The sequence below is a fragment of the Chrysemys picta genome, chromosome 2, assembly GCF_011386835.1.
Source record: "Chrysemys picta bellii isolate R12L10 chromosome 2, ASM1138683v2, whole genome shotgun sequence".
In the NCBI taxonomy this organism is placed as follows: domain Eukaryota; kingdom Metazoa; phylum Chordata; order Testudines; family Emydidae; genus Chrysemys; species Chrysemys picta.
The window spans coordinates 60,260,950-60,273,595 of record NC_088792.1 but is presented as its reverse complement, the minus strand read 5'-3'; the positions used below and the strand labels follow the sequence as shown (position 1 = coordinate 60,273,595).

The 12,646-nt window shown below is 45.2% G+C and overlaps 1 protein-coding gene across 1 annotated transcript; it reads right to left on the bottom strand.

Annotated features, from left to right (window-relative positions):
• Positions 1-8,988: 8,988 nt before the first annotated feature.
• On the bottom strand, positions 8,989-11,035 carry LOC135981319 (uncharacterized). The gene is made up of 2 exons (XM_065583282.1): positions 10,459-11,035; positions 8,989-9,464 (listed from the first exon to the last, which is right to left on the bottom strand). Exons 1-2 carry the CDS (start codon positions 11,033-11,035, stop codon positions 8,989-8,991), a joined length of 1,053 nt encoding a protein of 350 aa, XP_065439354.1.
• Positions 11,036-12,646: the final 1,611 nt, after the last annotated feature.

The following is a 12,646-nucleotide window of genomic DNA, read 5'->3' as shown; positions in this document are numbered from 1 at the left end:
CAAGGGTCGGTCCTGGGGCCGGTTTTGTTTAATATCTTTATTAATGATCTGGAGGATGGTGTGGACTGCACTCTCAGCAAGTTTGCAGATGACACTAAACTAGGAGGCATGGTAGATACACTAGAGGGTAGGGATCGGATACAGAGGGGCCTAGACAAATTAGAAGATTGGGCCGAAAAAAACCTGATGAGGTTCAACAAGGACAAGTGCAGAGTCCTGCACTTAGGATGGAAGAATCCCATGCACTGCTACAGACTAGGGACCGAATGGCTAGGTAGCAGTTCTGCAGAAAAGGACCTAGGGGTCACAGTGGACGAGAAGCTGGATATGAGTCAACAGTGTGCTCTTGTTGCCAAGAAGGCTAACAGCATTTTGGGCTGTATAAGTAGGGGCATTGCCAGCAGATCGAGGGACGTGATCGTTCCCCTTTATTCGACATTGGTGAGGCCTCATCTGGAATACTGTGTCCAGTTTTGGGCCCCACACTACAAGAAGGATGTGGAAAAATTGGAAAGAGTCCAGCGGAGGGCAACAAAAATGATTAGGGGTCTGGAGCACATGACTTACGAGGAGAGGCTGAGGGAACTGGGATTGTTTAGTCTCCAGAAGAGAAGAATGAGGGGGGATTTGATAGCAGCCTTCAACTACCTGAAGGGGGGTTCCAAAGAGGATGGAGCTCGGCTGTTCTCAGTGGTGGCAGACGACAGAACAAGGAGCAATGGTCTCAAGTTGCAGTGGGGGAGGTCCAGGTTGGATATCAGGAAAAACTATTTCACTAGGAGGGTGGTGAAACACTGGAATGGGTTACCTAGGGAGGTGGTGGAGTCTCCTTCCTTGGAGGTTTTTAAGGCCCGGCTTGACAAAGCCCTGGCTGGGATGATTTAGCTGGGAATTGGTCCTGCTTTGAGCAGGGGGTTGGACTAGATGACCTCTTGAGGTCCCTTCCAACTCTGATATTCTATGATTCTATGATTATGGCTGAGTTATGTCAGGTCAGTTGTGAATAATGTAAACACTTTCCATGACTACCCTTAATGTAAATTTGTTTGTCTAGTAGCGTTGCCTCCCTCCCTGGTTATCGTAATGAGAAACGAGGAGTGCATTAGGTACAGTAATTGAGACTGAAATATTTCTAGATAGACAAAAACTAAAAAGAACTTGGGGAAAAATCCAGTTCCCAATTTTTTTTTCTAATCACTTTAACTTAACTGGAACTGGAAAGGGACTTTTAGCTGCATCCACCGTATTATTTTGTATTAAACATAATACTGAAGACTTGCTAAACTATCCCCTTGTTTCAAAAAGCTGACTTATAAATCCTGACTATTAGCTAAAGGACTGTTAGACCTAAGCGACTAACTTGGAAAACATAATGAGGAATGGAACAACAAAGGAGGAAAAATGATTTTACTGTGCCCTCGAATTGTGAGCAAAAATGAAGTAACATCAGATAGGCCCAGCTCCAGCAAAGAGTAAGTGTGCTGTCATCTTCAAATAGTCATGCCCTTACCATCAGCTTTTAAAGTTCTGTGAATAAGGGTCTCTATTCACGTGCACAGTCATTACTTGTGCGTAAGGAGACACAGCTACGGTAGACATCGTATCATTGGCATTCACCACACAGTCTGTTAGAGCAATTCATTTCCAGGAGCAATTGGTTTCATAGTGTTTTGCAAACACTATGCTGCATCGCAGTCAGAGCCAGGAAACAATGGAGACAACATGATGCTACAGACAGAACACTATAGACAACGTTTTACATGGCACCTTATCTAGACACTCTGGTGTGGCAGGCCAAAAGATAAATCATTTCAGCCAAGTAAAGATAATTCTCCTGAAGGGTCAGACTCAACTGTTCTGCCTTCCGCTGTGTGTGAGGGGTCGGGAGTGTGGGGGTAGGGGTTACCTCCACACGGTGCAGTTTTATAGCAAATACACATAAAATACCATGGAACAGAGGTCTCAATATGCTTTACTGAGTTAGACCCGTGTAAACTGGACTAATACAAGAGTGAATCAAGCTCTCTAACTGATAGGAATTCTCTTGCATTTACATCTCTGAGAGTTTTGCCTGCAAGGACAGCTGGCTCTAGAAAGGCAAAAAAAGAAGTTCATTGGGTGAGACCTGTAGACTCAGTACATTATCTACAGCCAATGAGATATGCTCGAGAGGTGTGTATAGACCGCACTGAAAATCTGCCTCCAATCAATGCTATTGTTCTTCATCTCCAGCCTGTAGTTGCTTTGAAAGGCTTTTGGCTACAGCCAGTTAGAAATGCGGGACAGCAACATTGCTTTCCTTTCACTCATACGCAGAACTACTGAGCCATTGTCACAATCTAAGGTACATACAATGTACCATTACATTTGATCACTCATAGTCTTTAATGGGGATAGTATGAGACTGCCTACAATGGCATGTAGCCGATTTGCGACTGCTAGCAGCAAATATCTCCAAGGGCTAATAATGAGACACTGGATGGGGAGAGCTCTGAGTTACTACAGAGAATTCTTTCCCAGGTGTCTGGCTGCTGGGTCTTGCCAGGGTCTAACTGATGCTCAGGGTCTAACTCAGAGGTTCCCAAACTTATTTGGCCTACCGCCCCCTTTTCAGAAAAAAAATTACTCAGCGCCCCCCTTTTCAGAAAAAAAATTACTCAGCGCCCCCCTGGAAATCTACCTTCTTTAAGCGAACAAACAGAAAGATGCAGTGACAAATTTGTGTTCTTTTATGTATCTATATTTCTACCTACGTCCTACAATATAGTAAAGAAAGATGTGTTATTAGAATATCGCCCACGACATCAGGTATACAGTGGTTTTTGCGTAAGATGGCAAAAGACAACCAAACTAAAATACTAATGAAACTAATAAACTGGGTTTTGTTCTTTGCTCAGCATTAGATATATGTATTTGATATTAAATTGTCAAATATCAAACTAAATTTATCAAGAAATAATTAATTAAAAAATAATCAATATGCAATTAAAAATCAGTTAGTAGTTTTAATTTAGTTTGCCCTTATTTAAATAATTGTTCCTTATTAACACACGCCTTATTTACCAATTAACACAGATGATTCGATAGATATAAATAAATGTTAACAGTTAACAGTTTTTTTACGATTTCATTCCCGTTTTCGTTAATATTGTAATAAAAAATATGACAAATATATTGACTGTACACTTCAAATAGTACTGTACCGACACAAGCCTCCTACGATTTTATTATTAGTAAGCACTAGAGACACAGAAACGTACGGTAGATATGTAAGAAAATGTATAAAAATACTCACGTGTAAATTGCTGTTTTATTGAAACAACAATAATACAATTTGCTTTGTATGTGATCCGTAATCCATAAAGATCGAAGGTATTGAATATGAATAAAAAATTTAAAATACTTATTGCACTATTGTTAACTGCTTTTTACACAATTAAGAAACAATCTAAATTAGATTTCATACATGTCGCCTATTTATAGTATCGTATTGTAAACAAGTCATTACATGCACATATTCCTGCCGATGCATGCTGGACTTCCCGACAATGCGCGACACGCTCGCCTGCCAACACTTGCTTGTTAAGAGCTGTTGGCGGACTTGACACCTGATCGGTTATAATTTGTGAATTTATTTGGAAAATAAAGTAATCACTACAACTTTAACTCTGTGTTACACAATAGATGAAACATGTACGAACGGTTTTTCAAAAATTTCTTATATTCTTTCTTTATGCTTCCACCGCCCCCTTATTTTTATTCAACGACCCCCAATTGCACCCAAGGCTACTACTGCCCCCCTGGATCGTTCCAGCGCACCCCAGGGGGCGGTATCGCCCAGTTTGGGAACCTCTGGTCTAACTGATGGCCATATTTGGGGTCAGGAAGGAATTTCCCCCTGAATCAGATTGGCAGAGACCCTATGTTTTTTTGCATTCCTCTGCAGCCTGGGGCACGGGTCACTTGCAGGTTTAAACTAGTGTAAATGGTGAATTCTTTGTAACTCAAAGTCTTTAAATTATGATTTCAGTAACAAAGCAGAGGTTCGGGGTCTATTACAGGAATGGGTGGGTGAGGTTCTATGGCCTGTAGTGTGGAGGAGGTCATACTAGATGATCATGATGTGTCCTTCTTGCCTTAAAGTCTATGAGTCTAATTCATTTATCCTCACAATGCACCTGTGAGGTAGGGAAGTGCTGTCATCTATATTTTACAGAGGGGGAACTGCAGCACAGGGAGACCAAGTGACTTGCCCAAGGTGAGACAGGAAGTTTCTGGTGGAGCAGAGAATTGAATCCCTCTCTGTAGAGGTCCAGGCTAATGCCCTAACTGCTTGACCATATTTCCTATCAGGGAACAGAGCATACTTCCTGCACCATGTGTCACTGAATACATAATTCTTAATAAACGTATCAGTTTAGAGAAACTGTGAGATCTGTGATGTCATTGCTGACTCACACGATGTGGTGTTCCATCCTTCTTTCATACCCTCAGTCCCTATAAAACTTGCCTCTGATTTTCAGCTAAATCACTCCATCAACCTACCTAATCTTTTCCCCAAGCCCCATTCTATTCCTGGGGCAGCCAGGCTGCAATGGTTAGAAACTAAGTTTAGTAAGCCTTGCCACCATGTCAAGGCTGCTTCCCCACTCTGAACTTTAGAGTACAGATGTGGGGGCCTGCATGAAAACTTCTAAGCTTAACTACCATCTTAGATCTGGTCCGCTTCACCACTGTCGATGCTAATTCCCTTCCCTGGGTAGCCTCGAGAGACTGCTGAGCTGGAATTGATATGCAAACTAGATACAATCAACTCAGGATTGAATAAGGACTGGGAATGGCTGAGCCATTACAAACATTGAATCTATCTCCCCTTGTAAGTATTCTCACACTTCTTATCAAACTGTCTGTACTGGGCTAGCTTGATTATCACTTCAAAAAAAAAATTTTTTTTCTCTTACTTAATTGGCCTCTCAGAGTTGGTAAGACAACTCCCACCTGTTCATGCTCTCTCTGTGTGTGTATATATATCTCCTCAATATATGTTCCACTCTATATGCATCCGAAGAAGTGGGCAGTAGCCCATGAAAGCTTATGCTCTAATAAATTTGTTAGTCTCTAAGGTGCCACAAGTACTCCTGTTCTTTTTGCGGATACAGACTAACACGGCTGCTACTCTGAAACAGAGCCATTGTTACTCATGGGGATGATGTTAGAAGGCCACCCAGACTCTGTCCAAGGTAGCAGTGAAGATGTCCTGATGCTGAGTATTCTCTGGTTGTCCCAGCCTTGCCCCATCTCTGCAACCAGAGGATAGCTGGGTTCCTGCTCACCCAGGTGCTCACTAAACTACATGGGGAGATTTTCAAAAACTAGGAAATTTGGGAGCTCAAGTTCCACTGGGACTTGGTAAAATTTTCAAACACATCTAAACAATGCAGGAGCCTAAGTCCCATTCAAAGTTCCACACAGTTACTCCTGGTTAATAAAAACTGTGAAGGAGATATTAAAAAGCACCTGGGCTTCTAAATCCTTTAACTGTTTGTGAAAATCTATCTCATGGTATTTACTGAGTAGGAGTGTTAACTGGAGAAATATTATGGTAAGTGGAGAAAGAAGAGCTTGCTGTTTCTACTTACACATTTTTGTCTTATCTCCTTTTTACTCAGAACTGAGTCAATGAAGCTGTGGGAAGCTCAATGAGTCAGAGAAGCTGTGGGCTTGTCTCTGGTGGAATTGGGGGAGTAGCATCTTGAACAACTGGACAGGGAAAGAGGGGAAAACACCTCCCTCCAAAGTCCTCTCTCTTTCCTTGGGCCATTATTAGTCATGTGCACATGGTATTAACATGTCCAAATATTGTACATTAAAAATATTAATATTGCCTCATTATTTAATACCAAATATAAGGACAAAAATGTACAGTGGAAAATAATGAATAATAAACCAATAATCTCTTAGGCCTTAAAACTAATTAAAACTGTTCCAGATCATATTAGGCACAAAGTCATAAGTCATAGCATCAGCAATCCAGTTTCCTTCATTTGAAGCTCAATCTAAAAACATACCTTCTTTTGGGACCCAATCCAACTCCCACCAAAACCAATGGAAGATGTCCAGACTTAAAGGGGAATTAAATCAGGGGCCTTAATTAACTGTTAACTAAATCCATAGGATTCAATGTGTGTTAATAGAACAATATATATTATTTTAAAATCTAAACTATTATTTCTCTAAGATAAAGCATGCTTCACATAATACTAAATACAGTTTCTCATACTTTGCCCATTTGATTCAGGTTGATTCTAGACAACTTGAGATGAATGAGATTGTGATGACTTCACTACCATCCCTTTTTCAAACATAGGCATTTTATTTTAATTTTAGGCAATGTCTCTTTCCTTCCCAGTCAGCACAGTTGGAGCACCTGGGGCCTTTTGAGCATGAACTGAAAAGGTTTTGTAAGTGAACAATGAAAGAATGATCCCCCAATACGTGAGTCAATTATAACAAATACTGAGTATTGTCTTTAAAAGCCACCTTTGAATTCAAACACCAAGATATGCATGTAACTTAGGCCTTGTCTACACTACGAGAGTAGTTCGATTTTACTTGCATCGAATTTTTGTAATCGATATTGCAAAGTCGAACGTGTGTGTCCACACTAAGGACAGTAATTCGACTTTGTGCGTCCACACTAACGGTGATAGCGTCGACATTCGAAGCGGTGCACTGTGGTCAGCTATCCCACAGTTCCCGCAGTCCCCTCTGCCCATTGGAATTCTGGGTGTAGCCGGCAATGCCTTCTGGGTAACAAAATGAGTCGAGGGTGCTTTTGGGAAACTGTCGTCATCCGTCCATCACTCCCGCCCTCCCTCCCTGAAAGCGCCGGCGGGAAAACAGTTTGCACGCTTTTCCAGTCATTGACAGCGCGGACGCCACTGTACTCCGAGCATGGAGCCCGCTGCGACCATCGCTGCAGTTGTGGCCGCTCTCAACGTCTCGCAGCTTATCATAAAGGTTTCCCTGAGGCAGATGCAGAAAAGTCAGGCAAGGAGGCTACGGCACCGCGGTGATGTCCTGAAGTCTGAGAGTAGCACAGACCTGTCAGAAAGCAGGCGACCCAGCGCCGAGGACATCACAGTGGCAATGGGTCATGTTGATGCCGTGGAACGGCGATTCTGGGCACGGGAGACAAGCACTGAGTGGTGGGACCGCATAGTGCTGCAGGTCTGGGATGAATCCCAGTGGCTGCGAAACTTTCGCATGCGGAAGGGAACTTTCCTGGAACTTTGTGAGTTGCTGTCCCCTGCCCTGAAGCGCAGTGACACCCGGTTGCGAGCTGCACTGAGTGTACAGAAGCGAGTGGCCATAGCCCTCTGGAAGCTTGCAACGCCAGACAGCTACCGGTCAGTCGCGAACCAGTTTGGGGTGGGCAAATCTACCGTGGGGGTTGTTGTGATGCAAGTAGCGAAGGCAATCGTTGATGTACTGCTGCCAAAGGTAGTGACCCTGGGAAACGTGGAGGCGATCATAGATGGCTTCGCAGCGATGGGATTCCCAAACTGCGGTGGGGCCATAGATGGAACTCACATCCCTATCCTGGCACCGGACCACCAGGCCACCCAGTACATTAACCGAAAGGGCTACTTTTCCATGGTGCTGCAAGCACTGGTGGACCACAGGGGACGTTTTACCAACATCTACGTGGGATGGCCGGGCAAGGTTCATGACGCTCGTGTTTTCAGGAACTCTGGTCTGTTTAGACGGCTGCAACAAGGTATTTACTTCCCGGACCACAAAATAACTGTTGGGGATGTGGAGATGCCTATAGTCATCCTCGGGGACCCAGCCTACCCGCTAATGCCCTGGCTCATGAAGCCCTATACTGGCGCCCTGGACACTGAAAAAGAACTCTTCAACTACCGGCTGAGCAAGTGCAGAATGGTGGTGGAGTGTGCTTTTGGCCGTCTCAAGGGGAGATGGAGAAGCTTACTGACTCGCTGTGATCTCAGCGAAACCAATATCCCCATTGTTATAGCAGCTTGCTGTGTGCTCCACAATCTCTGTGAGAGCAAGGGGGAGACCTTTATGGCGGGGTGGGAGGTTGAGGAAAATAGCCTGGCTGGTGATTACTCACAGCCAGACAGCCGGGCGATTAGAAGAGACCAGCGGGAAGCGCTGTGCATCCGGGAGGCTTTGAAAGCAAAGTTCCTGAGTGAGCAGGGTAACCTGTGACTTTATAGTTTGTGTACTGAGAAGCTAAACCTGCCCCCGTTTCTTTACCCAGGTAATGTTGACTATCCTATCCAGTTACATACCCCCTTCACCCCCCCTCCAACACACGTGTCGAAATAAAAATAGTTATACTTTGTTAAAGCAGACCGTTTTCTTTAATACTGTTTTCGCGGGAATTTTTTAAAACTGGGACGCAGACTGTGGTGCGGGGCGGGTGTAGTGTTGTGACGCGAATGCAGCTTCTAAACTCAAGGATTGACAGGCTCCGCTGCGGTGGGATGCTTGTTTCAACGGAGCCTGTCAACCCTCCTGATCGGGACTGTGTGTATGGGAGGTCTATTTGACTTTGTGGCAGGGGGAGGACGGTTACAGATCCCATGCTGTGTGGCTCTGTGATCCTGCCTAAGGACCGGCGCTTAAGATCTGTAACTGCCCTCCCCCGCCACAAAGTCACAGAGCAACCCACCCCCCCCGAACATTACATCAAAACAACCTCCCAGACTAACCGGGGCAACTAGTCACTGCATCACTGCACTGTGTATGTGCCCTGCTGCTGTGCCTGCCCCCGACTATGTACCCTGCCAAAGGAGACTGTCCTGTCCAATTACCAACCCCCTTTCCCCTCCTCCTCCAAAAGAACATGATTGAAACAGTAGTTAACAGAAACGAATTTTTTATTATCAACTACACATGGCATTGGGAGGTGAAACTTGGACGGGGGCTTGTGTCAGGCGGGAAGGAAAGAACTTTTCAAATTTTGGGAAATGAGAGCCTTCTGCTACTAGAGCTCTCTGCAGGGGTGGAGTGAGACTTAGCAGGGACTCTGCCGCCTCTCCTTCTTTGCACTTTGGGTGAGGTGGGTATGGGACTTGGTGGCGGGGGAGGGCGGTTAGAGATGGACTGCAGCGGGGCTCTGTCCTCCTGCCTCCGTTCCTGCAGAACATCCACAAGGCGCCGGAGCGTGTCCGTTTGCTCCCTCAGTAGTCCAAGCAGCGTTTGAGTCGCCTGCTGGTCTTCCTGCCGCCACCTCTCCTCCCGATCCATGTTGGCTTGGTGCATTCGGGTCAAGTTCTCCCGCCACTGGGTCTGCTGTGCTGCCTGGGCTTGGGAAGAGGCCATAAGCTCAGAGAACATGTCCTCCCGTGTCCTCTTCTTCCTACGCCTAATCCGCGCTAGCCTCTGGGAGTGTGATTCCAGGCTAGGTTGTGAGACAGTCGCAGACGGGGCTGTGGAAATGGGAAAAAGGGAGTGAATTCCTCAGAAAGATAAATGTAGTTGTGAACAAAGAACATAGTCTTTCTCTGTGAACAAGACCATGCACAGCACCTTTCACATGCGCACTCAGCACAAGGTCGAATTCTCGGCCTTCGCATTCAGTGCCTGGGGTCTTGAACAGGACATTTGAGAAGCGAGGCAGCACAACGGAATTTCTGTTGCAGGCAGACATGGTAAGCCGTACACTTGTGGCAGTTTAAAACTTTTATATTACCACTGGCCTCATTTCACATTTAAATCAATGTCAGTCCCTGCTGCCAGCAATCCGGCAAGCGGGAACTCTGCCCCTGTCCCACCCCCTCGCGGCTGTCCCCGGGAATGATCCCTTTCGGCTGCCCCTCTCCCGCCTCCACCGCGTGGCTGCAAACCAGCGGTTACAGTTCTGTAAAGGAACGGGAAAGCAGTCCCAACACTAACATTCCCCTACCTAATTAAAAGCAGGTCACCATGGCCGACATCACCCTGATGAGGATCTCCGAGAGCGACAAAGAGAGAATGCTCCGGGAAAGCCTCCAAAGACCAGGGCCGTATGCCGCCCTGCTGTGCAGAGCAATGATCCCCGAGTACTTGATAATCTCGTGGCGCGGCAACGTGTCGTACTTCGGAGGACCCAATAAGGCCGCTCTCCCCAAGAACCTCATGCAACGGCTTTCAAGTTACCTCCAGGAGAGCTTCATCGAGATGTCCCAGGAGGATTACTGCTCTATCCCCGGACACATAGACCGCATTTTACTGTAGCTGCAGTAGCAGGGAATAAACAGTAGAGCGGCTTGTGCAGGACAATCACTGAAAACCGGACATTGCTAGATTTCTTTTCAAAACTTGCACTGCCCCTTACTAAACCGTTAAGCGCCTAGGGCACACTAATCATGAACAACCCATTCTTTTAATTGTTAATATTCCTGTTTTGTTAAAAATAAATGTTTAGATGTTTACAACACTTACTGGCTGATCCTTCACCAGATTCTGTGTCCGGGGTAATGGCTGGGGACGCTTCGTAGGGGATCTCTGTAAGGGTGATGAAGAGATCCTGGCTGTCGGGGAAATCAGCGTTGTGAGAGCTGCCGACTGCCTCGCCCTCCTCATCTCCTTCCTCATCTTCCCCGTCCCCTAACATGTCTGAGGAACCGGCCGTGGACAGTATCCCATCCTCAGAGTCCACGGTCACTGGTGGGGTAGTGGTGGCGGCAGCACCGAGGATGGAATGCAGTGCCTCGTAGAAACGGGATGTCTGGGGATGGGATCCGGAGCGTCCGTTTGCCTCTTTGGTCTTCTGGTAGCCTTGTCTCAGCTCCTTGATTTTCACGCGGCACTGCGTTGCATCCCGGCTGTATCCTCTCTCTGCCATGTCTTTAGAGATCTTCTCGTAGATCTTTGCATTCCTTCTTTTGGATCGCAGCTCGGAAAGCACGGACTCATCGCCCCACACAGCGATGAGATCCAAGACTTCCCGATCAGTCCATGCTGGGGCTCTCTTTCTATTCCCAGACTGCACGGCCATCACTGCTGGAGAGCTCTGCATCGTTGCCAGTGCTGCTGTGCTCGCCACGATGTCCAGACAGGAAATGAGATTCAAACTGGCCAGACAGGAAAAGGAATTCAAATTCAAATTTTCCCGGGGCTTTTCCTGTGTGGCTGGTCAGAGCATCCGAGCTCGCACTGCTGTCCAGAGCGTCAACAGAGTGGTGCACTGTGGGATAGCTCCCGGAGCTATTAGCGTCGATTTCCATCCACACCTAGCCTAATTCGACATGGCCATGTCGAATTTAGCGCTACTCCCCTCGTCGGGGAGGAGTACAGAAGTTGAATTAAAGAGACCTCTATGTCGAACTAAATAGCATCGCAGTGTGGACGGGTGCAGGGTTAATTCGATGTAACGGCGCTAACTTCGACATAAACGCCTAGTGTAGACCAGGCCTAAATGGAGTACCTGTGTGATCTTACTTTTGTAATCCTCATCTTTCCTTGCCCCTTCACCTTCTACTGTTTGTTATCCTATACATGGTGTCTGTTCTTATATTATATTTTATGCTCCTCAGAGAAGGGACAATGTCTTTTTCTCTGGGTTGTACAGCACATAGTATATTGGCAGTAACATAATAAATGACATCTCAGGAAAAACTGGTGTATTGTCAGTAGGTGTGACAGAATTCTGTTGCGAGGTTTAACAACATGTCTTCAAATTTCAGTGGCACAAAGAAATAGTTAACTAAATATTAAACAAAAATGGGGAGAATGTGGGTGTAAATTACATGCAAACACGTTCAAAGAAAATTAATTATGGAGAAGTAAGAATGGACATTATAAATTAGAGACATTTAAGTAGGATATGGATTAGCCAGGCTTACTAGTCTAAATAGCAACACGTTCCTCACATTCAATTAGTTATTTCAAATAGTTCCCAGGTGTGAGAGTGTGAAGTTTAATATTTTATAGTATACTCAAAATATTTATTAAAATGTACTTGGGCAGGGCACAAAATTAAGACAAACTAGGACTTTTTATACTCACGCAAATAAAGGAGAACTTGCTTTCCTTTAAAATTCACGATATTTCTTTCAAGCATAGAGGTTTTGCTAAGAGTGATGTCTTTTCTTAGCTAAATACTAAGGCGATTATATTCTACTTACCTGAAAATGAGTGACACCACATCTCTGCCATGTATACTTCTATGTACCCTGGTTCATGGTTTTCAGTCTTTACTATTTAAGGATCTTATTTTTATTACTCTCTCACAAGGTGCTACTGGGACAGCTAGCTAGTTTAGTACTTATACGGTCTCATTAGTGTTGTTACTGAAGCCCAGATTCTCAAAGATATTTTGCTGCTGATTTCAATGGGAATTAGGCACCTAAATAACTTTGAGTATCTGGGCCTGACTGCCTTCCAAACACTAATGAATTTATCCTCCGAAGGAAATTTGGAATGTGGGGGATTGATGTGTATTTGCTCTAGAGATCGCATAGAGCCTTTTAAGAGCAGATGACAGGACCAAGTGATGCTCTCTTCCCCCCACCCCTTCCAGTTCTAGTCAGAATCTAATGAATTATTAGAAGAGCACAGCTGCCAGCAGTCCTGGATTTTACACTCCAACCCATGTATCTTCACTATGTTAAAATAAGGCAAAAGTAAA

Bases quoted from the DNA above. Each gene is read 5' to 3' on its own strand.
- LOC135981319 (XM_065583282.1), bottom strand. From the start codon at position 11,035: ATGCAGAGCTCTCCAGCAGTGATGGCCGTGCAGTCTGGGAATAGAAAG. The intron at 9,465-10,458 runs GTAAGTGTTGTA...CCATTTCCACAG, and splicing joins ATCTGGTGAAGGATCAGCCA to CCCCGTCTGCGACTGTCTCA.